This window comes from Belonocnema kinseyi, chromosome 8 (assembly GCF_010883055.1).
Source record: "Belonocnema kinseyi isolate 2016_QV_RU_SX_M_011 chromosome 8, B_treatae_v1, whole genome shotgun sequence".
Lineage (NCBI taxonomy): Eukaryota > Metazoa > Arthropoda > Insecta > Hymenoptera > Cynipidae > Belonocnema > Belonocnema kinseyi.
This window is the reverse complement of record NC_046664.1, coordinates 85,908,496-85,931,204: the sequence shown is the minus strand read 5'-3', so window position 1 is coordinate 85,931,204 and position 22,709 is coordinate 85,908,496. Positions and strand designations below refer to the sequence as shown.

The 22,709-nt window shown below is 28.4% G+C and overlaps 1 protein-coding gene across 6 annotated transcripts in view; it reads right to left on the bottom strand.

Annotated features, from left to right (window-relative positions):
* LOC117177806 (diacylglycerol kinase theta) overlaps positions 1 to 22,709 on the bottom strand; it is an 86,703-nt gene that overhangs the window by 6,172 nt on the left and 57,822 nt on the right. For 5 of the 6 annotated variants that reach the window (XM_033368743.1, XM_033368746.1, XM_033368747.1 and 2 more), the window contains 11 exons: positions 19,753 to 19,890; positions 13,135 to 13,269; positions 12,950 to 13,067; positions 8,541 to 8,728; positions 7,695 to 7,907; positions 7,479 to 7,613; positions 7,241 to 7,415; positions 4,236 to 4,561; positions 808 to 1,096; positions 576 to 732; positions 324 to 431 (listed from right to left, as the gene is read on the bottom strand). In XM_033368743.1, coding sequence (XP_033224634.1) covers positions 324 to 431; positions 576 to 732; positions 808 to 1,096; positions 4,236 to 4,561; positions 7,241 to 7,415; positions 7,479 to 7,613; positions 7,695 to 7,907; positions 8,541 to 8,728; positions 12,950 to 13,067; positions 13,135 to 13,269; positions 19,753 to 19,890 — 1,982 coding nt within the window. The remainder of the gene's footprint in view (positions 1 to 323; positions 432 to 575; positions 733 to 807; positions 1,097 to 4,235; positions 4,562 to 7,240; positions 7,416 to 7,478; positions 7,614 to 7,694; positions 7,908 to 8,540; positions 8,729 to 12,949; positions 13,068 to 13,134; positions 13,270 to 19,752; positions 19,891 to 22,709) is intronic. The other variant, XM_033368744.1, reaches the window with a different exon arrangement.

Sequence of the window (22,709 nt, the reverse complement as noted above, 5' to 3'; positions counted from 1 at the left end):
TAAAAAGGGGGAAATCGAATAGAGGAGAGATTTTGGAGTCTAAAAAATGATATTTATTTAATAACTTATCAAGTTATTATTGAACTGTACCGCTGCGGGCCATATTTCCTAACATTCGCAAACTTCGCTCAAATTTATCAGGGGGCGGCCTCTTATCTGCAATGTTTCTGAAATCCATTTTTTTTTAGCAAAGGTCGTAAGGTGCAAAGATTTCGGAGAGAATTAGAGAAATAGAAAAAAAGGAGGGTTATACATTGTCAGGTTTCGAACTATTTCTCATTTATGTGGAATATATGGGGCTTCTGGTCATACGATCAAATTACCTTCAATGCGGACTTCAAGACCACCACATCTCCAGGACTTTGGACCCAGGGTTCTCCGTCCACTTGCACAGGGATGTCCGAGTGTAAGTGGATTTTTATGTGACCACCCTACATTTAGACAATTAAATAAAATATTTTGCTTTGCAGAAGTTCCTTCAAAATTGTCGGTCCAAAGACAAGAGTTTGAACAAACCAAGGAATTAATTCTTTGTCTCTTCGATTTGGAACCGACCATTTTTATTTTTTACATACTTGAGCTATCCTCGTTGCAGTGCGAAGGCCAGATTGAATTTGACCTAAATGAACAACTCCACTGACTCCGACGACCTCCAACATTCCATCCCAATGATTCGGTTTGCTGAACTGATCCTCCCTTTCGGGACCCCAGGGATTTGCCCCTGAGCCCCAACTGTGAAACGAAAATTTCGTCAATAATATGAATTGTATCGCGGGCGTATTGATTCAGAATTTAGAATATATTCACCTTAATATGTTAAGAATTATTATCCCCTCGACTTGCGGCAGTTCCACCAACTTTCCGTCGACCTCCAACCGAATTTCCTTGTGTAGATCTTTGCAGGGCTTTCGACCGACCATTTTTCGCAACCCCATTTTTACGTAGACTCCCTTGTTGTGCAACCTGCTATTGAATTTGTTTGGGTTTTCCTCCCTGGCATTGTGAAAGTCTAAGCAAAGATCCGCGTCGATGCCAATTCCGAAGTAATTATTCATTACTAGAATCTGCGTGTTGTCTTCACTTGTCGAACCTGTCACTAATCAATACGTCGATATAGGGCCTGCTAAGTTAAAAGGGCTCAGCAAAGAGTTTGGGGTCGATGCGGATAAGTGTGGTAAAGACAAAATTTGTAATGAGAAACAAATTAGTAATTAGCTTTTTTTATGTAACATAAGATTATAGAAACTGAGATCTCCCATCTGGTCCATAGACTTGAATTTTTCCTGCATAGACCACCTTTTGTTGGTTTATTTTAGGAATGAAGGAAGATATTACATTTTCCTTCAATATCCGTTGAATAATAAAATTTGAAATAGGAAATTCTTCAATATCAGAGGTACATTCATATCGGATGTAATTTTTTTTTAATTTTCATCTATATTCCTATAAATGATACAAAATGGAAAGCAAACGGACAATCTAAATAATCTAAATAACCGAAATCTAAATCTAAATAATTAATCTAATAATAATATAATAAATATAAATAAATAAAATTAATTGATAAACATTTTAATGAAAAATTTAATTTAATTAGACAATTAAATATTAATTAATAAATGAAAATAAAAAATAAATACAATAATAATCTAAATCTAAATAATGTAATAACGGAAAATTTGAAATCACTGAAGAAGGGGACGATCAAAAGTAGAGAGTCTGAAAATAATTTTGGCGAAATTTGAAACAAGAATCTTCTTAAATATTTAAAATATCCTTAGTTAAAGTACACCTTTCTAATTTGATATTGCCCATTTGACCGCATGGACCCTATATTTAAGAATCGAAATATTGGGAACCTCTTTTTTTAATATACTTTGATAAAATAGCATTCGAAATTTCCGTCGATTTTTTAAGAATGATGGGCGTACAAGCTATAACTCACAAATTGGTGCGTGACGAGAACTAAATTTTAGACCCCAATTGCATTCCTATTACAAATTTTAAGAACATTCCTAGGGGTTGACCACTCCAATTTCGAGCGTGCTCTAGGTTTAAAGATTGTAAATGATTTCAAAAGATATAAAAGATTTTAAAGCATTTTGAAAAATATATTTATAATATATATCATGAGATTTAACAAGATTTCAAAAGATTGAAGTAGAACTCCAGAAATTTTAGAAGATTATCAAGAGTTTTAGAAAATTCAAAAGGTTAGAAGGAATTTCAAAAAAATTTTCGGGATTTCATATGAATTTAAAATACTTCAACAGGTCTTAAATGAGCTTATCAGTAACTTAAAAATATTTCAAGAGATATAAAAGTATATGAAATTATTTTAAGAGGTTTCTTATGATTTTGAAAATTTGCAGGGATTTTAAAACACTTCAAGTGATTCTGAAGTTTTGAAAATAATTGTAAGTGATCTACAAGTATTTCCAGTTATTATATATGGTTTCAAGAGATTTAATGGAATTTCGAAGGATTTTAAGGTTTTCTATGGGATTTTAGAAGAGTTCAATGGACTTCAAAACCTATCAAGGAAGTTCATGGAGTTTCCAAGTTTTATAAAGATTTCAAAAAATGTCCAGATATTTCTAGGGAATTCAATGATTTTTTAAAGGTATTTATAAGGATATTATGGAAATCTCAACGAATTTCGATAGATTTGAAGCAGTTTCATGGACTTTCGAACATGTAAAAGAATTTTAAACGATTTTAAAAAATATTATTAGTAATTTCAAAATATTTCAAAGTTTTTAAACAAGTTCAAGATATTTGAACTATTTCAAAGGATTTAAAGGAATTTTTAATGATTTTAATTGATTTCCAGGGATTTACAAGTAATTCAAAAGGTTTCAAGGAATTTCGTGAGATTCCATAGGCTATGAATGAATGTTAAGGGATTTCTAGGAAATTAAAGAAACTTTTAAGCATTTGTAAGGATTTCAAAGAATTTAAAGGTATTCCTAAGTAATGCAAGAGATTTTAAAAGATTTAAAAAAATTTCAAAATATTTCACTTGATTTAAAAGGTTTTAAATTATTCTAAACGATTTTCAAAAGTATGGAATGATATAAAGAAAGTTCTAGAGATTTCAAGGGTTTTCATGGTATTTCATTAAATTATTCTTCACGATTTCAGCAGGGAATTTTGGAAGAATTTAAAACATTTCGCGATGATTTTCAATGATTTTAGAGTATTTCAAACAATTCTAAACACTTTTCAGGATTTTGAGATGAAATAAAAAAATTTCGAGGAATTTCATGGAAATTTCAAGAGAATTTATGGTTACACCAAACTCTCGCTTTCAGTCACCCCGTTCTCAGACTTCCTAGAACTGCTGGCTCGCGCAGTTTCTCAGGGGAGTAGGGCGAGAGCGGTTGCGACATTGTATATATAGATATATATTCCAAATGGAAACGAGTCAGGCGGCCCTCACTGTTTAAGTTTGTGTCTCCCCAAAATCAGTCCAAGAAAATTTGAAGGCAACCCCCGACACTTGAATGAAAGCGGGAGTTTGGTGTATTACAAGTGTACCGTCAAGAACAAAATTAACCTTTAACGGGATTTATAAAATTAACAAAAAAAGGTATACGGACAATTACAACAAATTTTTAAAGAGAACGAAGATGATATTCCTCGAAAGATTCTTTATAATTCTAGTTGCTACAATTTTATTCAATATTTTGCAGAAAATTTCTTAGTTCGAAAAATGAATAACTTTAAATAATTATACTTATAATTTCTAAAGCATTTTCATAAAAAGGTGACGAATAAGACTAGACGCATAGAATAATAGTGACATCCTATAAACCCTCGGATCATTCTGAGATATAAAACATATCAGATATAAAAAAAAGTGAAAGGCAGTGACTGTCAAATGAGACTTGAAAGAACCTTTTTAGAAATAGAATTAGCTATTATACATTAAAAATGATTGAAAACTACGACTTTTATCTAGAGTAGAAGAAGAAAAACAGAAATGTGAAAATATCTATATTTGAATAAACAAATTCTTTCAATATTTTATATTCTTCAGATTGAGTAGTTTTAAGCTTTAAAGTATATCTAGAAGATCCTTTTAATCCCTCGCAACATTCTGGGATACAGAATACATCATATATAAAAAAGTGAAAAGTTAAAATTAAATTTATTTAACATAACCCGTCCAAATGGGAATTTAACCAAATTTATTATGTAAACGAAAATGGTAAATTTAACTGTTATTTTACCTGCGGCGTTGGGAACTAATTGCCCCGACTTGTCCTCTTTTTCTTCTGGATGAAAAACGACGGTCCACCTGTCCAATCTTATTTCCTCTGCTTCGATTACGTCTTTCAACAAATTAAGAGGATCCTCGCCACCAGTGTAACCCGAACCCCACCTCAAAACTCGAGCCAGATCGTTACCTGTACCCAGAGGAACAATTGCACACGCAGGCGACGAACATTCACTATCCTGACCGACATTATCCAAACACTGCAGTACCCATCCTATTGTACCGTCTCCTCCGCAAACTAGGATCTTATAATTTTGTATGTGACGGAATACGTACAATCTGAAAAATTTTAATTTAAAAAAATATTTAATTTTAATTTTAAAAAATATTTAATTTTAATTTTAAAAATATTTACTTTATATAAAAGAAATCAGGAAATAATTTATATAAACCACTCTGGATGATTTTTTAAAGTTGAGACCTCCCACCCTTTGACTCTAAACTAGGTTTCAAGGGATTTCAAAATATTCGAATGTTTCCGGTGATTTGAAAGTATTAAAACAAATTTCAAGGGCTTTAAAGGACTACAAAGTATTTTAAAGAATTACAAAGTTCTCACAGAATCTAACGAGATTTCGAACCCCTTTAAAGTTTCATTAGATCTCAAGAAATTTTGAAAGATTTTAAGGATCTAAAAAGTTTTAGGATATTTCAAAGGTTTCCAAAAAATTACGAGCGTTGCATTGATTTCAAATTTTTAAAAGATTTCAGGACTTTGAAAAAATTATTGAGTAGAATTTCAGAGAGAATCTTATTTTCACAAGGGATTTTACAAAATTTTAAGGGAATTCAAGGATTTTAATCAGGTTTCCAGAGATTGTATACTGAACTTCGAAGAATTTCTAAAGATACCGAAGGATTTCGACTAATTTTAAGAGATTTACGGGAATTAAGAACGATTTCCCCTAATTTCAAGGTATTTTAAGACATTTCGAAATATTTCAAAGTATGTCAAGAGATTCTGAAGGATTTTAAAAGATTCCATGGGATAACCAAGAATTTTCACGAATTTGGAAGATTTGAAGGCATTCAAAGAGATTTCAGGGGATTTCCAAAGATTAACAAGTATTTCAAAGTATTTCAGAGATTTTTACGGATTTATAAATATTTAAAGAGGTTTTGATTATTTCATGGGATTTCAAAGGATTTTACGGGAGTTTAACGAATTTTAAGGGATTTAAAAGGATTTCGAGGATTGCATAAGATTTCAAAAGTTTCAATGGAATTTCAAAGGATTTATGATTAATATTAATGATTTTGAGGGAATCCAAGGAATTTTAATGGCTTATAACCCCTTGCGGCATAGTGGTAACCCAGAATACCATCTTTTTAATTCACAACTTTTTTTCTCTAGTTTCGATGTTTTTGCAGTAATATCGAAGAAGTCGTATTGATATAGTATTTGAAGCATGGTAAAATGTAAAAAAATGATGACGAATGTATTGCGTAAAATTATAAATAGTTATAAATAAACAAATTTCGAAAATCGCTCTTTATCACGAAAAAATTCATTTTTGAATTACCTATTGAATAAATTAGAATAAAACTTGTTACACTGGAAAGGATTTCCGAATATTATATAAGAATTTTAAGAGATTTCGATTAATTTTAATGACTTTTAATCAATTTAAATATATTGTAAGGAATTGTAAGATTAACATTTTCAGCACTTTCAAGGATTTTTATAGTTTTTAAAGGACTTTTAGGAATTTTGAAAAAATTAAAAATATTTTAAAAGATTTCAAAGGATATGAAGGGATTTCTACAGATTTAAATGGGTTTCGATTATTTCACGAAATTTTAAGATATTTCAAAATTCACGAATTTCAGAAAATTTACAAATAATCTAAAGGATTTGAAGGGGTCTGAAGAAATTTTTAATGGCTTCTAATATATTTTATTTTATTTTAATATATTGAGATATCAAAAAATCTTATAATATTTTGAAATAGTTTACGGATTTTCATGGATTTTAACCGATTTTTAGAGATTGCCACAGATTTTAAATTATCATAAGTGATTTCAAAGTTTTTTCAGCGATTTCAAGGATTTTCAGAATTTTTAAGTACTTTTAAGAGATTTTAAGAGATTTTAAAACATGTTGCGTGATTTCAAAGGGTTTTCAAGTATTTCATGTGATATCGAAGAGTTTTCGCCATTTTTGATAGGTATCAGGGGGATATTAATGAGATTTCCTAGTTTTAAAGGCATTTAAAGATATTTGAGTGATTTAAAAATATTTTCAAGGCTTTCAAGGGATTTTCAGAAATTTAAAGGCGTGCCGATTATTTCACAGAATTTTAAGAGATATCAAAATTTACAGATTTTAAGAAGATTTTGTAAGAATTTTAAAGATTTAACGGATTTTCAAAGGATTTCCGAATATTATCAAGGATTCTAATTTTCACAGCAATATGGTGTCCTTGTATATCCTGTTGACGTAATGGAAGGGATTTAAAAATATTACAAAGATTACCAAGGGTATGAAGAGATTTTAAAGTAATTAAAGAGATTTAAAGGGGTTTTGATGAAATTCACGTGTCATGGATTTTAAATGATTATAAAGGATTTGAAGAATATTCACAATTTTTAAAGAGTTTTGAGGGGTTTTAAAAATTTTCAAAATACTATATTACGGGATTTCAAAGGATTTGAAAGGATTTTTAAGGATTCGAAATGTTGTAAGAAATTTTGAAGGAATTTCAAAGATTTCAAGGGGTCTCTTAATATTTTGATAATTTCACGGATTTATAAAAATTTTAAACGATTTTTTAGAGATTTTAAGGTTTATCTACAGATTCTAAAAGATTTTAAGGGATGTTGAAGATTTCTAGCGATTTCAATGATTTTCACATCTTTTAAAATGTCTTGAGAGATTTTCAGAGATTTCAAAATGTGTTACTAAAAAGCCTCAAGTATTTAATGGACGATCAATTTCTAAATAGAGGAGTCACTCACCCAGGCAAGGGACCACCATTATCCAAATCGAACACTTGGTAGGGATTTAACAACTTGCGAAAACTTGATATCAAATCGAGTCCTTGACATCCACCAGACTTCACATTTACAAAAACTAGTAACGGCTGGACGTGGCCTGGCACCATGCTTGGCTCAATGCTGGGTAAAAGCATGACTGAAACAGAATTCTCGATATTTAGTTACATAGAAAAAAAAGGTTTGCCTATCGACAACTCACCTAAAAGATGTTTGTCTTCGTGTTTCGATTCACGTAACGTATAGAGAGCCTTAACCGCTTTATTTGAATCTTCGTATATAATAACCATCGAGCCGTATTCGTAATATATGGGTCCGATGGATGAAAATTTGTTTTCTATAAAACAAGAAGATTTTTAATTTTCGGTTCTTCAAATACGATACCTTTTTTCCCTTTGACTCTCCCTGAGAATCTCACCTTTTCCTAAGAACTCGGTTAACATGTTTTCATAATTGCGCTCAGAAAGACCTGGTGGTAGATTTCCAACAAACAAAGCAAGATTAGGACCGTGTGGGTCCTGTTTTAGTTGCAGATAAAATCGCATCAATTCCATTTGCCTAATTGAATCTTTCCCCAGCATCTTTACAATTTCCCAAGGCTTCTCGTCCCACGACAACACACGTTCTGTAACTGTAATTAAAAAATTCAATTTTATTATTTTTATAACATTTTAGGGAAGCTAGGTAGAAGTTTGTTTTATTTTTAGTCCTCAACAGCTGCTAGATCATGTTGATAAATTGACTTACAAGTTAACATTAAGCTCAAATATGAGGATATCTAGCTTAGAAACTTCTAAGTAAAATGGAAAGCACGCAACTCCAAACACCTATTTTCAAATAAATAATGATAACCTAAAGTATTTTTTTAATTGAGCTTAAGATTTCTTTATTCGTTGCAATAAACCTGATAAATATTTCATTAGTTTTAATAAAATAAATATTGTGTATCTCCTCAATTTATTTGTAAATTAATGTTTATCTCCTTCTAAGAGGTGATTTGAGTCTTTGGTGCACACAAATTTTTTATTTGAGACGATTTATAAAAGAGTCCATTGGATTAAAGTGTTAAAAAATGTGCGTTTTTTTCATATTGCCCCTTGCCATCTTTGCAAATTAATATTAATGTTGAAGCTTGAATTTTGAAAACGGCGTGATTTTTGCCAGCAAATATCTTAAAATCTATATTTTATTTCGTGAGTTGACACCCCCCCCCCCCCCCCCCCCCCCCCCCCCCGAATATTAGAATTTTCTCCAAAATACACACCTCCGCGATCTAGAAGGATTTCGCTACATCGGTAATCTTCGCAGTTGAAATCCTGCAAACCGAAACGAAGGAGTGCTTCCCGAATGAGATCAGATATAGTCGTAGTTTCGGTCACCGGAACAATACAAAAGGACTCAGACACCTGCAGCTTTCCTGGATAAACCCGAACTTCACCACTATCACTATCCCTGAAAAATCAGTAATTTCAATTAGTGAATTCTATTTTAAAAAATATTGCCACCAATAACTCAAAAATACCATTCTATATGGTGACGCCCGTTTTAACAATCAAATTACAATTTTTGTTTTTGGCCTTTTTTCGTAAAATAAAACTATCTTTAAACAATTATAATCGACTTCAGTCAATTCTCTTAAGGTGACCTTTTTAATCGAAGAAATAAAATTCCGGGTAAAAATGTTTTCTGTAATTCAAATAAAAAAATTCGAACTCTTAGAGATGAAGATTTTTGCATTTTAAGTAATAAAAACACGACCGCAAATCAAAGCACTCTCAATGTAACTCTTAAATTTTAACCTTTTATAATTGAAGATTAAAATGGTTGTACTCAAAAGTTCAGTAATATAAATCCGCGCTATTGTTCAAAATGATATAATTTTGAGCAATTTCAAGTCAGAAAAATTAAAAAAATAACATTAAATTTTTGTGAACTAAACATGATTTAAATTAGAAGCTAATTTTTTTTATTTTAAGTTTTCGTAAAATTAATAACTTATCAATTGTTATCTTTGCAACAAAGTTCAACGCCTTAAATTACAAATTAAACATTTATAAACGGGAAAGTTGAAATTCTTACATTGAAAGTCTCAATTTAGCGAAATGGCACGAAAATTCCAAACAATAAAATTTCCGACATTAATAAATAGCCGACCCTATAAACTTTGAAATACAGTGAAAATTCTGAATATAAATCATAATATATAATATAATATAATCATAAATAAATGATGAATAAAAGAAAAAATATGTTTATCAAATATAAATATATTATTTTTTAAATTGTACTATTTAAAAACTTCAGAATTGTTTAGATGCAAGAATTTGACAATTTGTGAATTTCCTTATGAACAGAAATTTTATAGTGTCAGATATTTTATGAAGTCGACAATTTTACATGATTAATTTTATAATTTCGTAATATCATAAACTGCCTATAATTTTATTATTCGGAATTTTTAAATTGTCAGTCACTTCTAATTTCGAGAATATTATATTTCGAATATTTTTCCGGAAAATTAAACTGCTTTGTTAGAAACTCATTTTCCTGGTTAAAGGTTTATATTTTAGAGGAAAATTCACATTTCTTTGTTGAAAATTTAACTATTGTGTTAAAAATTCGTTTTTCTGCCGTTAAAAATAAAAATTTTTTTAAGTATGAAAATTGACATTTCTTATTTACAAACTCAAGCAATTGTTTAAAATTACTTATATTTTGGTAGAAATTTCAATTTTGGTAAAAATTAAACTGCTTGGCTAAAAAATAAACTTTTTGGTGGAAGATTCAACTATTTTGTTGGAAATTCGTCTTTTTTCAACAATTCAATTTTTAACTTTAAAATTCGTAAATTATTTAATTTTAAAAAGAATCAGAACCATTTTGTAAAATTAATTATTGTAAAATTTTTATCACTGCAACGACAGTTAAATTTTTAGAATCATTAATTCATTAATATTGAAAGACGATGAAGTCAAAGCGTTTTTCATCAAAAAAATTTTAATGTCAAACGCTTCTAATTTTTAATTCATTAGGTTTTCTTCTCAGTCAATTAAATCAACTTAAAAAACAAACAAAATAGTTGAAATCAAATTTTTTAATTGCATTGTATCATATGGTACGAAATTCAAGTGATGGGATAGATTTTTCTTCTAAATATTTGTAAAATTCTCGGTCAAAAAATAAATTGACTCATTTATCGGATCATATTGAAAACCTCAGTGCCACCAGTTTTTTCTATATTCTCATACGTGAGAGTGTAATGTAATCGTCCAAATTTTCGATCTCCAGGTTTTAACGGAGCTTTATGTTTCGGCACTCACAGAATCCAAAAATCATAAAAATTTTGTCGGTTTCTGTCTCTATGTATATACCTGAATATTGTAGGCACGCTAACTTTTTAAGGATTCCTCTAATCGAGTCAGCCTTAGATACACTTCTTAAGGTTCCCAAAAAGAAGGTTAATTCGTTAAGCAGATATTTCCAACAAAAATTAAAAAATTTAGAGCATTTGAAATTTTTTTAAATTATGGACATTTATGTCAAAGTTTCGTATTGCTGGGTAGAAGACTTGCAAACTATCCAAATAAAATTTTGAATCTCAATGAAAATTATAAAAGTTATATACTTTTGAAAATTTTCCAAAAAATAGAACAAAATATGCCTGCTGCGCGGGCACATTCTACTTACGGGCTGAGCGCGCGTCGCTTTGCTCCAAATTTGAGCGCGCCTAAGGCGCGCGGGTACGCTCTCGTGCCTCGCACTCGTTTTCTTACGTTTAATGCGTTCAGTTTAACTTTATCTTTTCAAATATCATAAATATTATAACTTAAAGCAAAAGCTGCGAGTTTAACTTCTGAGAAATTACAGCCATAAATTGTAACTGAAATTTTTTTCGATTTTTTGTAAAGAATGTTCTCAAAGCACCTACGACTTTGACGATTACATTCTCATGGCGATACTCGCGCTTCGCGTTCGATAAACTGTGTCCAATTGAAAAAACTTCATCAAGATAATTTGTAAATCTTGTTTAAATCTACTGAAAACAACGCTTTAAACTTACGTATCTCTTAAAAACAAAATTTGCATATTTTTGAAAATGATCCAACTTTTTGAACTTTCGTCTAATGAAGAAATTTCATGAGAATAGTTTTAAAATACTTATATTTTCTATCTAGTAGAAATTTCGATCGATATTTCTTAACCTATTAAGAAAATTTTATTTTTTTGAAAATTAAAAAAGTTTTGAAAAGTATATAACTTTTTCGATTTTTAACTAACTTTAAAATGTCATTGGGATAATTTGCAAGTATTTTTGCCTTAATTCAAAAATTTTAACAACAATTTCGAAAACTGGCAAAAAATTTTTAATAAAATTTTAAAAAGCTCTAACTTTTTGAATTTTTGATCTAATCGAAAAATTTAAATGTGATAGTTTCTAAAGATATTTGATATCTAGGGACGATATTAAATGAAATTTCCTAATCTATCGGAAAACCATTTTTTTCTATTTTTCGGAACATTTTCAAAATTTGTAAAACTTTTTAATTAAAAACTTTTAAAGCTTTTTCTAATTTTCCATGAAATTGAAAATTTCATTTAGATAATTTGCAAGTCTTCAATCTTTAAGAAACCTTAAAATATTTTTTTGCAAATGTTGAAAATGCTCTAAATTTTTTTATTTTTGTTGGCAACATCTGCTTAACGAACTTAACCTTCATTTTAGGAACCTTAAGAAGTGTATCAAAGACTGACTCGATTGGAGAAATCATTCAAAATTTAGCATGGCTACAACATTCAGGTAACCATACAGACAGGCCAACATAAAGACAAACAAACGGACAACCACAAAATTTTATGAATTTTGGATTCTGTGAGTGTAAAAATATTTTTCCGATGGATTAGGAAATTTCATTTAAATTCGTCAATATATATCAAATATTTTTAGAAACTTTCTCAGTTAAATTTTTCGATTCGACAAACATTCAAAAAGTTAGAGCTTTTTCCAAATTAGAATAAAATTTTTTTATGAGTTTTAGAAATTTTTGTCAAATTTTCTGACACACTAAACTATTTTCATGGAATTTCTTAATTAGACAAAAGTTTCAAAAGTTTGATCATTTTCAAAAATATGCAATTTTTGTTTTTCAGAGATCCGTAAGTTTAAAGTGTTCTTTTTAGTATATTTGAACAAGATTTACAAATCTTCTCTCTAAATTTTGTCAATTGGACACAAATTATCGAGCGCAAGTTTCGTAATGAGAATATAATCATGAAAGCCGTAGGTGCTTTGAGAACCTTCTTTAAAAACAAATCGAAAGCAATTTCAGTTACAGTTTATGGCTGTAATTCCTCTTAAGTTTAAATCAGTTTCCGATTTAAGTTATAATATTTATGATATTTAAAAAAATGTAGTCTTAGTCGCGTTAAAACTGGACGCGACGTGCCGCGCGCACAGCGCGCAAGCAGAATGTTCCCACGCAGCGGGCATATATTTTTTAAATAATATTTTATGGTTTCAAGCAAAATAAGGACGCTTTCACAAATATTTATTTTTGTTACTCGCTTATCAAGCTACAAACTTAATAAGCTGCAAAAATTGCACAAAAATGTAAGTCTTTTGAAATTCTAATAAACAGACTGTAGGAATAATGAAAAAATATAAAATTCTTGTACCTAAATCGAAGAAATACAGCCGGACGCTTTCCTTCTTTACGATTTAAGTTTTGAAGTGGGATCGGGTCGCCCAGAGGAATCTCCTCCGCGGCATACAGATCGGTAAGGTAAAAATGATCTAAAAAATAAATAAAATTAGGTTTGTTTAAACATATGGATTTTTTTGTTTGAAAGCGGATACGCACTCGGGTCCTTCTTGATGTGGAACGCTCGAAGAGCCGATATCAGAATTTGCTCCGTAGTTGCCTGTCGAGACACGGTGATCACTCGAAATATCCGCCGCCTTAAAGAATTATTCCCGTCGTATACCTTTATCACCTCTGAAAAATATTAATTGATTAAATAACTAAAATATATTTTAATTGTTTAGCTCCTCTATTTTCTGCTTGATTCAGTAAATGAAGCAATAAGGAAAGTATCTTTATTTCGTTTTAATTTTGGAAACTTAATAAAATGTTCGGTTTCAGAAGCACATTTTACGTTTTGTTACAGCCAACGAAAAGCAACTAGAAAAAACTTCCACATTTTTTGCAAACGAGACTTTTGTATGATTCTTAAAATTGGACCCTGGTGGGGCTGAAACATCTTTATTCAAAAGGTGATAGCATGTGAAATTATTTGTCTGATTATATGGTTCACTGGCAACTCATGAATGTTTATAAACCAAAATCATTGACTGAACCCTTTTTGAAAAAGCCCATTTTTTAAATTATGGGATGTAGAATTTGCATAAAAGTTGATGCAAAATGGTGACCAAATTTTTATTTTTTATATAATTTTATAGTTTTTTACATTCTAAATATATGATATAAAGCGTCACTTAAAAATTGCTTTCAGAAATCAGGCTTATCAAAATATCTATTTTTTTTTCTTCCAATGCATCGCGCAAAATGAACTCATATAAGGAAATTCAGTCAAAATGAAGCGACTTAATTGCTTGTTCTGAGAATATTAAAATGTTTTTTAATGTTAATACAAAATATATTTAAAGAAATGTTTGCCATGATTCTGTCTATCACACCTTTATAATATACAAAACTATCAAATTCAATAAAAAATAAAAAGAACAATTCTGAAGCACCTTTACCAATTACTTCAATTACTTTTCAATTAAAGTTGGTTTAATCTCACCGTAAAACATCTTTATACAAAAGAATCTCAAATTTCATAGAAAGAGTACATTTTTTATAGCTTTCTATGCAACTGATTTAAAGAATTTTAATTCTTTATAGTATCTTAAAAATTAAATTTTTTAGATTTTCTAGATGAGTATTAAATAGGGGAGACTCCGCCACAGTATATACTGCAACTGACAGCAAATAATTATTGAATTCAGTTAATTTTCTATTATGTGTTTTATTATACTTTCTATGAATTATCCATTCTGGACTGAAGAGTTAAGATGGGCTGAGAAAACTCCAAATGATTATGTTAGATTCAATGGTAATGGCAATGCAAATTTTCTTTGTGACTTAAAATTAATAAAAAATTTTCTCACCATTAGGCAAGCCTACTAAAAATTTTAAAATGTAAATTTTTTTGTGTATGGAACAAAAAATATCTTTGATTTTTTATTTGGGTAAAGTTTATGGAAGTGAATAACCTTAGAGAAAAAAAAAAACAAATTTACTTCGAAACGTAATATTTATTTCAAAAAATGATGAAAAATGCAATTTTGTTAAGTTGTACCTAGTTTCAGAAAGAAGAAGTGTTTTTCGTTTTTTTTTATGTTCTTGTTGATAGATTAAGGAAACACGTACATATTTTTAAGTTTAAGACAAATTTTTGGTCTATTTTTTACGGATCCTGAAACATAAACCGTTTTTACACAAGATCAGTCAAAATCCGTGTATATATAGGATCCTTAAAAGATAGGAAAAACGTTTTGTTTGAAACTTAAAAATATGTTCATATTTCCTTAGTTTATTAAAAAGTGCATTAAAATTAAAAAAAGGAAAGACAGTTTTTTTCAACTTGAGATACAAATGAACAAAATTGCATTTGTTATTTTTTGAAATATTATGTTTTGACGAAAAAAAATCATCCATAAACCTTACCGATAATAAAATTGGAAAATAATTTTTTTCCATGCGGCTTTTTGGGCTTTTTCGGATTTTTTAAATATTCTAATTAACACCTGTTTTGGCGGTTGAATTTACTTTTTATAATATTGGACACCTTATATAATTATTTTTCTTTTTCATTGTTTAATATTTGATATTACGTATGTCCTATACATGTAGAGTCAGGAGTTAAACCATTCTTGAAATATGGTATCAACTTTAATGAAATCTTGTGGAATCCCTGGAATTCTTTACAATTCTTTGAAATAAGATGAATTCTTTTGAAATTTTTATGAATCCATTAACATTTTTTAAATCATGTAAAAATCCTTTAAAATCTTTTGAATTTCATGGATATTGTACATAATCCATCAAAATCCCTTAAAACCCTCTAAAAACTATGAAAATCCTTTAAATCTTCGAAATTTCTTATATTCGTTTAAAACAGATATGTGCAAATCCTTCAAAACCGTTTTTTTCTTTAAAATTAATTTAAATCATTAAAATCTGCAGGAATCTTTCCGAATCTTTTAAAATCAAATTCGAATTCAAATCCTTTGAAATCTTTTTAAAATCCCTGAAGTCTTTTGAAGGCTCTTGAAATTCCTTGAAATCTTCTAAATATTTTTAAGATCCCATGCTATCATTAAAAAATTATAAACATACTTCTGTATCGCTTGAAAACCTTTACAATCCTAAAAATCGAGTAATTTATTTTCAAATCTCTTAAAATCCCTTAAATCCCTTTCAAACTTAGAAAATAGTTGATATCTTTAAAATCCTATAAAAACCTCTCATAATTCTTTAAAATTCATGAAAATCCCTTAAAATCTCTAAAAATCGGTTAAACTCCTTGAAATTCCATGAAGTGTTTTGTAATCTTATGAGATCCCTTGAAGGATCCCTTATAGTATATTAAAACCCATTAAAATCTTTGAAAATCCATTACAATTTTTCCAAATTCCTTAAAAACATCTGTGGCTGTGATGAGCAGACAGCACTGAGTAGAATGAAAAGAAAATAGGGCGACAAATGATACGTTGTCATCAATCCATTTTGACCGGGAATTTTACAAATTTTTAGAAAATAAATCTGTCCAGCTTTGATTCCAACCGTGTTGTAAATAATTAGCTAAATTTTGTCATATTTTTCAATTATGATATCATTCAGTTTAGAATGCGTAAGTCGAAAATCTTTCACTTTAAAAATGTTCTTTTTTAATTTTTAAGCGTACATTTTTATATAAATAATGTAAAAATGCAGTTTTAAAGACTTAAAAAATAAGAAATTAGAAATTAGAAATGTTCGAAATAGATGGTTCAGGATTAAAAAAAATAATTTTTCCGTCGATAAAATTTGAATATAAATTCATTGATAATTTTTAAATTGAACTGTACTTTCAGTATTAAAAAGTACATAATAGTTGATTTTACAAGACGATTCGGAATCAGTTCATAATTTTAGAATTTCCCGATTTAAACTCTAAAAATTAAACTGTTTAAATTTGAAAGTCTTATTAGTTAGGCAAATGTAAACACCCGATTGAAACTTTATAAACTATTTTTAATTTTAAAATAAATTTAAAATAATATATTCGTAATTAAAGGCTCAAATTAAATTTCAAATATTCTTTCAGTTTAAAATATTACATTTTTAAACCATTCAATCTGAACATTTTTACTTAAGAAAAATAACAATTATTTAATATTTAGAAATATTTGACAGTTCATTTAAAATCCATGATTACAAATCAAAAACACAAAATTAAACAAAAAACTAAACTTTCAACTTTCCAATTTTAATTACTCTATTTAAAAAATTTAATTTGTTACTCAAATTTTTGAGAGAGAATGTTTAAAAAGATTTAGAAAGATTTACGAAACTATGAAAAAGGAATGTGGAAAATTTAAAGCAATTTGTTTTTAATTTGGCATAATTTTTTTAAGAATTGAGGAAAAATGCGAATCATTTTAAAAGAAATTTAGAAATTCTTAAAACGTTTCAAAAATAATTTAAAATTTGGAAAATGTAAAACAACATTCAGATTTCTCAAGATTTTGAAATAAAATTTTAAATTGTTTTAAGGATTTTAAAAGTATTTGAATTAGAAATAATTTAACTTTTAATTTAAGAAGTGTTAAGTTTATAAAAAAATGTCATTGTTCAATTTTTTTGTTTCTAGCTTAAAATACCCTAAAATAGTATAATATTGAAAATATTTTTAATTCATTGATTGATTCTTTAATTTAGAGCATTGAAAATAATAACGTCGATTTATATTTTTGGGCCTGAAAAAATGCATAAGATTCCCAGTCAATAAATAAATTAATTAAAACGGCAACCCTGAAATAAAGTAAAACGACGCAGAAAAAACATTTCAAATTAAATGTCAGATAACAAAGTTTTATCAGCCATTTTTGAAATTCAATTTATTGAGGGTTAACGCATTTCACAACTTCTAAATATCTTTCAAAATGATTCGCATTTTTTCTAAATCTTTTTAAAAAATCATGCAAAATTATTTTTAAAAAATTCTTCAAATCTTCCACATTCATTTTTCATAGTTTCGTAAATCTTTCTAAATCTTTTTAAACATTTTCTTAAACATTTTCAATCTACTTAAGATTTTAAGGAAATGTGTTTATCCTTCTGAGGCCCTTCACAATTCTGAAAAATCTTCAAAATTATTTGAAATCATTTCAGATATTTAATTAGGTTTGAATTTTTTCACAACTTCTAAATATTTCTTGAACTTACTCGAATCTTTTCTAAGGATAGTAGGTGTTAAATGGTTATTTATACATAACAATTCAGCAATGTGATTAACAAATTAATTTTTTTTAACAGTTTAATTAAAATTGTAACATTCAAAGTTTATTTTTGTGTATTTCATTTGTAACTGCGGATTCTAAATGAACAGTCAGATATCTCTAAATATTAGATAATTTTTATTCTTCTTAATTAAAAAATTTCAAATTGACTCGTTTAAAAATGGAATATTACTAACTGAATGAATATTTGAAATTTAATTAAAGCTATTAATTAGGAATATATTATTTTGAAGTTATTTAAAAATTTTAAATAGTTCATAAAAATTCAATCGGGTGTTTACATTAGTCTAACTAATAAGACTTTCAAATTTAAACGATTTAATTTTTAAAGATTAAATCTGGAAATACTAAAAATATGAACAGATGCCGAATCATATTGTTAAATCAATTATTATTTACTTCTTAAGACTTGAAGTACAGTTCAATTTGAAAATTATTAATTAATTTATATTAAAATTTGATCGAATAAAAATGTTTTTTTTTTTAATCCTGAGCCATCTATTTCAAACATTTTTAATTTTTAATTTTTTAAGTCTTTAAAACTGCATTTTAAAATTCTTCAAATAAAAATGTACGCTTATTAAGCAAAATATAACATTTTTAAAACGAACGATTTTCGAATAACGCATTCTAAACTGAATGGTATCATAATTGAAAATTATAACAAAATTTAGCTAATTATTTAAAACAGGGTTGGGATCAAAGCTGGACAGATTTATTTTCTAAAAATTTTGCCAAATTCACTGTCATTTTCTCATTTTCAGGTTCAGTGGCCACCATGTATTTTCATCGATGACAACGTATCATTTGTCGTTCTATTTTCTTTTTATTCTACTTATGTTAGTGCTGTCTGCTTATCACAGCCACAGACATTCAAATGTTCGCGCGGCTCCCCCACCACTTCCCCCCATGCGACGCTTCTCCGTAACGAGGGAGCCGAGGCTACGCTCCTTGCGTAACTTTAGACTACGCTCGTCCACTCTCTGCTTATGACTGATCAAAATTAAAAATCTTACGAAATACTCTAAAATCCGTGTATATACTTTGGAATCTTTAAAAATATTTTAGAACCCTTTGAAATTCCGCGAAATCATTGAAAAATCGTGAAAATACCTGTGTATCACATGAAATCCCATGAGTTATTTAAAAATATTTCGAAATCTCTTCAAATCCCTTTAAATCGGTCGTAATTTTCTGAAATCTTGTAAAACCTTTGGGAATCTGATTAAATTCCTTTGAGTACCTTAAAATCGTGTAAAATCTCATGAAAAATCATTTTAAATCTCTGAAACCTCTCGTAATCATTTGGAACCGTTTGAAATGCTCTACAATTTTTGCAAGATATTGAAATGTTCTTAAACTCCTTGAGATCTCATGAAGTTCCTAAGAAACTTTGGAAAGCACGTTAAATTGCATACATATTTTTTTAAAATACTTTTTAGTCCTTTAAAATAACTGGAAGTCCATTGAAATCTGTTAAAATGCTTTTAAATTTTTTCGATCTTTCAAAATCTCTTGAAATGACTTAACCTGATGAAACTAAGGCGCTGAGAGTGCGGCCCACATGCTGTTTGTCACGATTCACTGAGAACCGGCTCCCTATTGCCCCCCCCCCCCCCTCTGCGGCTACCCTCATCTGAAACTGTGGTGGCCATCAATTCTATGAAGGCACAAAAATAGTTTAAGGAAATCCAGGTTCGAGTGTATTGAGTAAAAAAAAGAAAATCTTACGTAAGAGGAGGGGGGTGGCGATCATACAACTCCTTGCAATAGATTGCATAATTTTCTGTTCCCCAAACATAAAATTATTGAAAAATTACTCTGTAATGTAGAGAGATTTCCCCTTTCAAGTCTGCAAAAGTAAACATATTTAACAATTTAATTAATAAGAAATGAAAATGCATTTTACCTTCGTCTCCTTTTTCTTTTTCATCCTTTTCTTTCTGTGCTTTCTGTGGATCACGACTATGAGCTCCTTGCTGAGCAGGTTCATCATTATCTCGATACCGTGAATCCCCGCTACTAAACTCTTCTGATATGCTTCGCGCTGTAAATAGTTCACATATTGTAAATATATATGTTGCTACATGCGTAGGTTGCTGATGAGGAGTAGGTTCCCTACGAACCAAACGATATCTGCCAATAACTTATATACAGTATATATTGTGTTTCGCAATCTGTACCATAAAAAAAACTAAATCAGAAAATAAAAAAACACGTTTTTAGTCAAATTAATAAATGAGATAGCCCACAAAATACATTCATTTGATGTCAAGGTAGCCACTGAAATACTTAATCATCCTTTTACAGCCTTCGATTTTTTAAAAGATTTATTTCAATAGGAGTAATGAAAATAAATTAAAATCAGAAAGAAAATAAATGTTTTAAAACATCATAAATTTTTGTTTAGTCACTGTAAGACAGATTATTAATTTCTATTTCAAAGAATAATATCTACTTTAATTGAAAAGATTTCAAAAATAAAAAGGAGGTTTTCTTATTATTGCGCTCTATTTATTTAGAGCTTTACAATTTACATGGAGCAAATCAATAATATTTGAACAGTCAGAAAGCAATTTTATTTGTTAAGCAATTTCCTAGGACTTCGTTGAAATAAGAATTTATAATGCGGATATCGTTATGCAATCGGGACGAAACTCTAATTGTTGATTCGTTATGTTTTTATGAAAGAAAACCAATTTCAATTTTGAATTTACTTTTTTCGAGAGCCAAACAAAAAGTCTTTTTAGTCGGCTAAAATAATTTAATTGATTTCAGAAGTTGAAATCCATGCTAAATAAAATCTTAAACTTGTTTAAAATATTTTAAATTATAATTTTTATGATTTTTATAATTATTCATTATAATTTTAAATTAAATAATTATTTTTGTAAGCAAAAATAAGTGAGAAGACTCAATTTGCTTAAATGGAAACGGAATTAGAAGAGATTTTCGAGAACAAAACGACACTTTAAGAAGAAAATAATTTATTTCTTAGGCGACAAACTAATTTCCTATAATTTCAACAAAGCTTGAGTAATAAACATCGTTTGGAAAAGAACAAAAATCATCAATTCATCTACATAAATTATTAACTTTAAAATCTTAGGGATGAATCAAGTTAATGTCATTCACCAACTTTTAACCTTTTCCGTGTTTTTCTATTAAAAAATTATAAATATTTCCAGTAAAAACAAATACTCTCCGCTCATTGTTTGTTTCGTAGATCAAATGGTAACTCTTAATTCCTTAAATTTCGTTTCTGGATTTGATATTTTTTAATGGAATGAATCATACATAAGTCAGCTCGTTCGATTGCAAAAAATGTCGTAAATGTTTTGACAATCACTTGAAAAATAAATTGATTTCTGTATGTCGGCACTCTGCAAAACTTTACATTTTTTACATTGAATATTTTTAACTGTGTCACAATAATTATGGAAATCTTCCGAAAATAAAAATATACTTCTTCATGACTATCTGACCATTTAATTTTCTTCAATAAAAGAAATTAATTCAATGTCTGATGATGATGATCCGCGTACACTAAATTTTCAGTTATTTTTGTAACCATAAAGTTTCGTTTCTTTGATTCAGTTTTTTTCGGCCGAATTTCGATTTTTAAATAAATTAAATCTGACACAAACGGATATCTAGAATAAAGTTTGAGCTTAAAAAACAAAGGGCGCACAGTGGGCAAAAAAGTTTCTGTGGATAAATCCATTTTAACCTATAATGTTTATTCGATTTAACGCTTTAGATTAAATCAAACATTTTTAACTTTTGCAAACATTTGTGCGTTTTGATTTATTAGAAAATTTTTGTTTATTTTAACTTTTCTGAAAGATACCATTTTTAAAGAATTTTATATTGATGAAACAAGGTCTTATGTCTATGCTGAAACTATGATGAAATAATTACAAATGCATAAGAATAATTAAGCAAATGCTTTATCAAGTTTTAAATACATTAATGGATAAAGGTTGTTTTGTTGAGATTGGCAATTTGTAGCTTATTCAAATCTAAAGAGTTTTGGTATAAAATATGAGAGAAATTAATGTTTCATTACGATTAATTGAAGATACATTCCATTGAAAATTGTTTCCGATGATATATTATAAATTTATAACAAGAACTATTAATTATTGAAACAACTTTTATAAACAAATTCAAATTTTGGCTCTTTTTCAACTGATTACATAAAGAATATTCATGAGCAAATTCAGAGTTTGGCGATTTTACAGCGGAAGCAGCAGTTTTTATTTACGGAATCGACTAATACTGTCTTTCCGATGACTCTTTGCTATAATACTTACTAAATTGACAAAAATTACTAATTATTTAAATAGTTTGCATACACAAATAAGTATATTAGCGAAGAGTATTCTGAAAAACATTCTTAGTTGATTTCTTAAAAAAAATTATGCCCACTCATTGAAAAATAGCCGAACTCTAAATTATGTTCTGAAAATTGTTTAAATAATTATTAATTTTTGCGAATTTACAAATTATTATAGCCAGAGGTCATGGAAAAAATATTTTTAGTTAATTCCGTAAATAAAAAACACCATAAATACATTCATAAAAACAGCAAAAATACATTTCTAGTTCCCTCATATTTTATGCTACAAATTTAGATTTGAATTAGATAAAACATTGCAAATCCCAAAAAGTAACTTTAGTTTATTAATTTTTTTATAACGTGATAAACCTTTTTTTTAATCATTCTCCTCATTAGAAATGATTTCTGGATAGTTTTAGCACATGTATACGATTCTGTTTGACAAATCTAAAATTTAAAAAGAAAATGTTAATTCTGAAAAGTAAAGAAAAACTGTCAATTTTGTTGTTAAATAAAAAAATAAA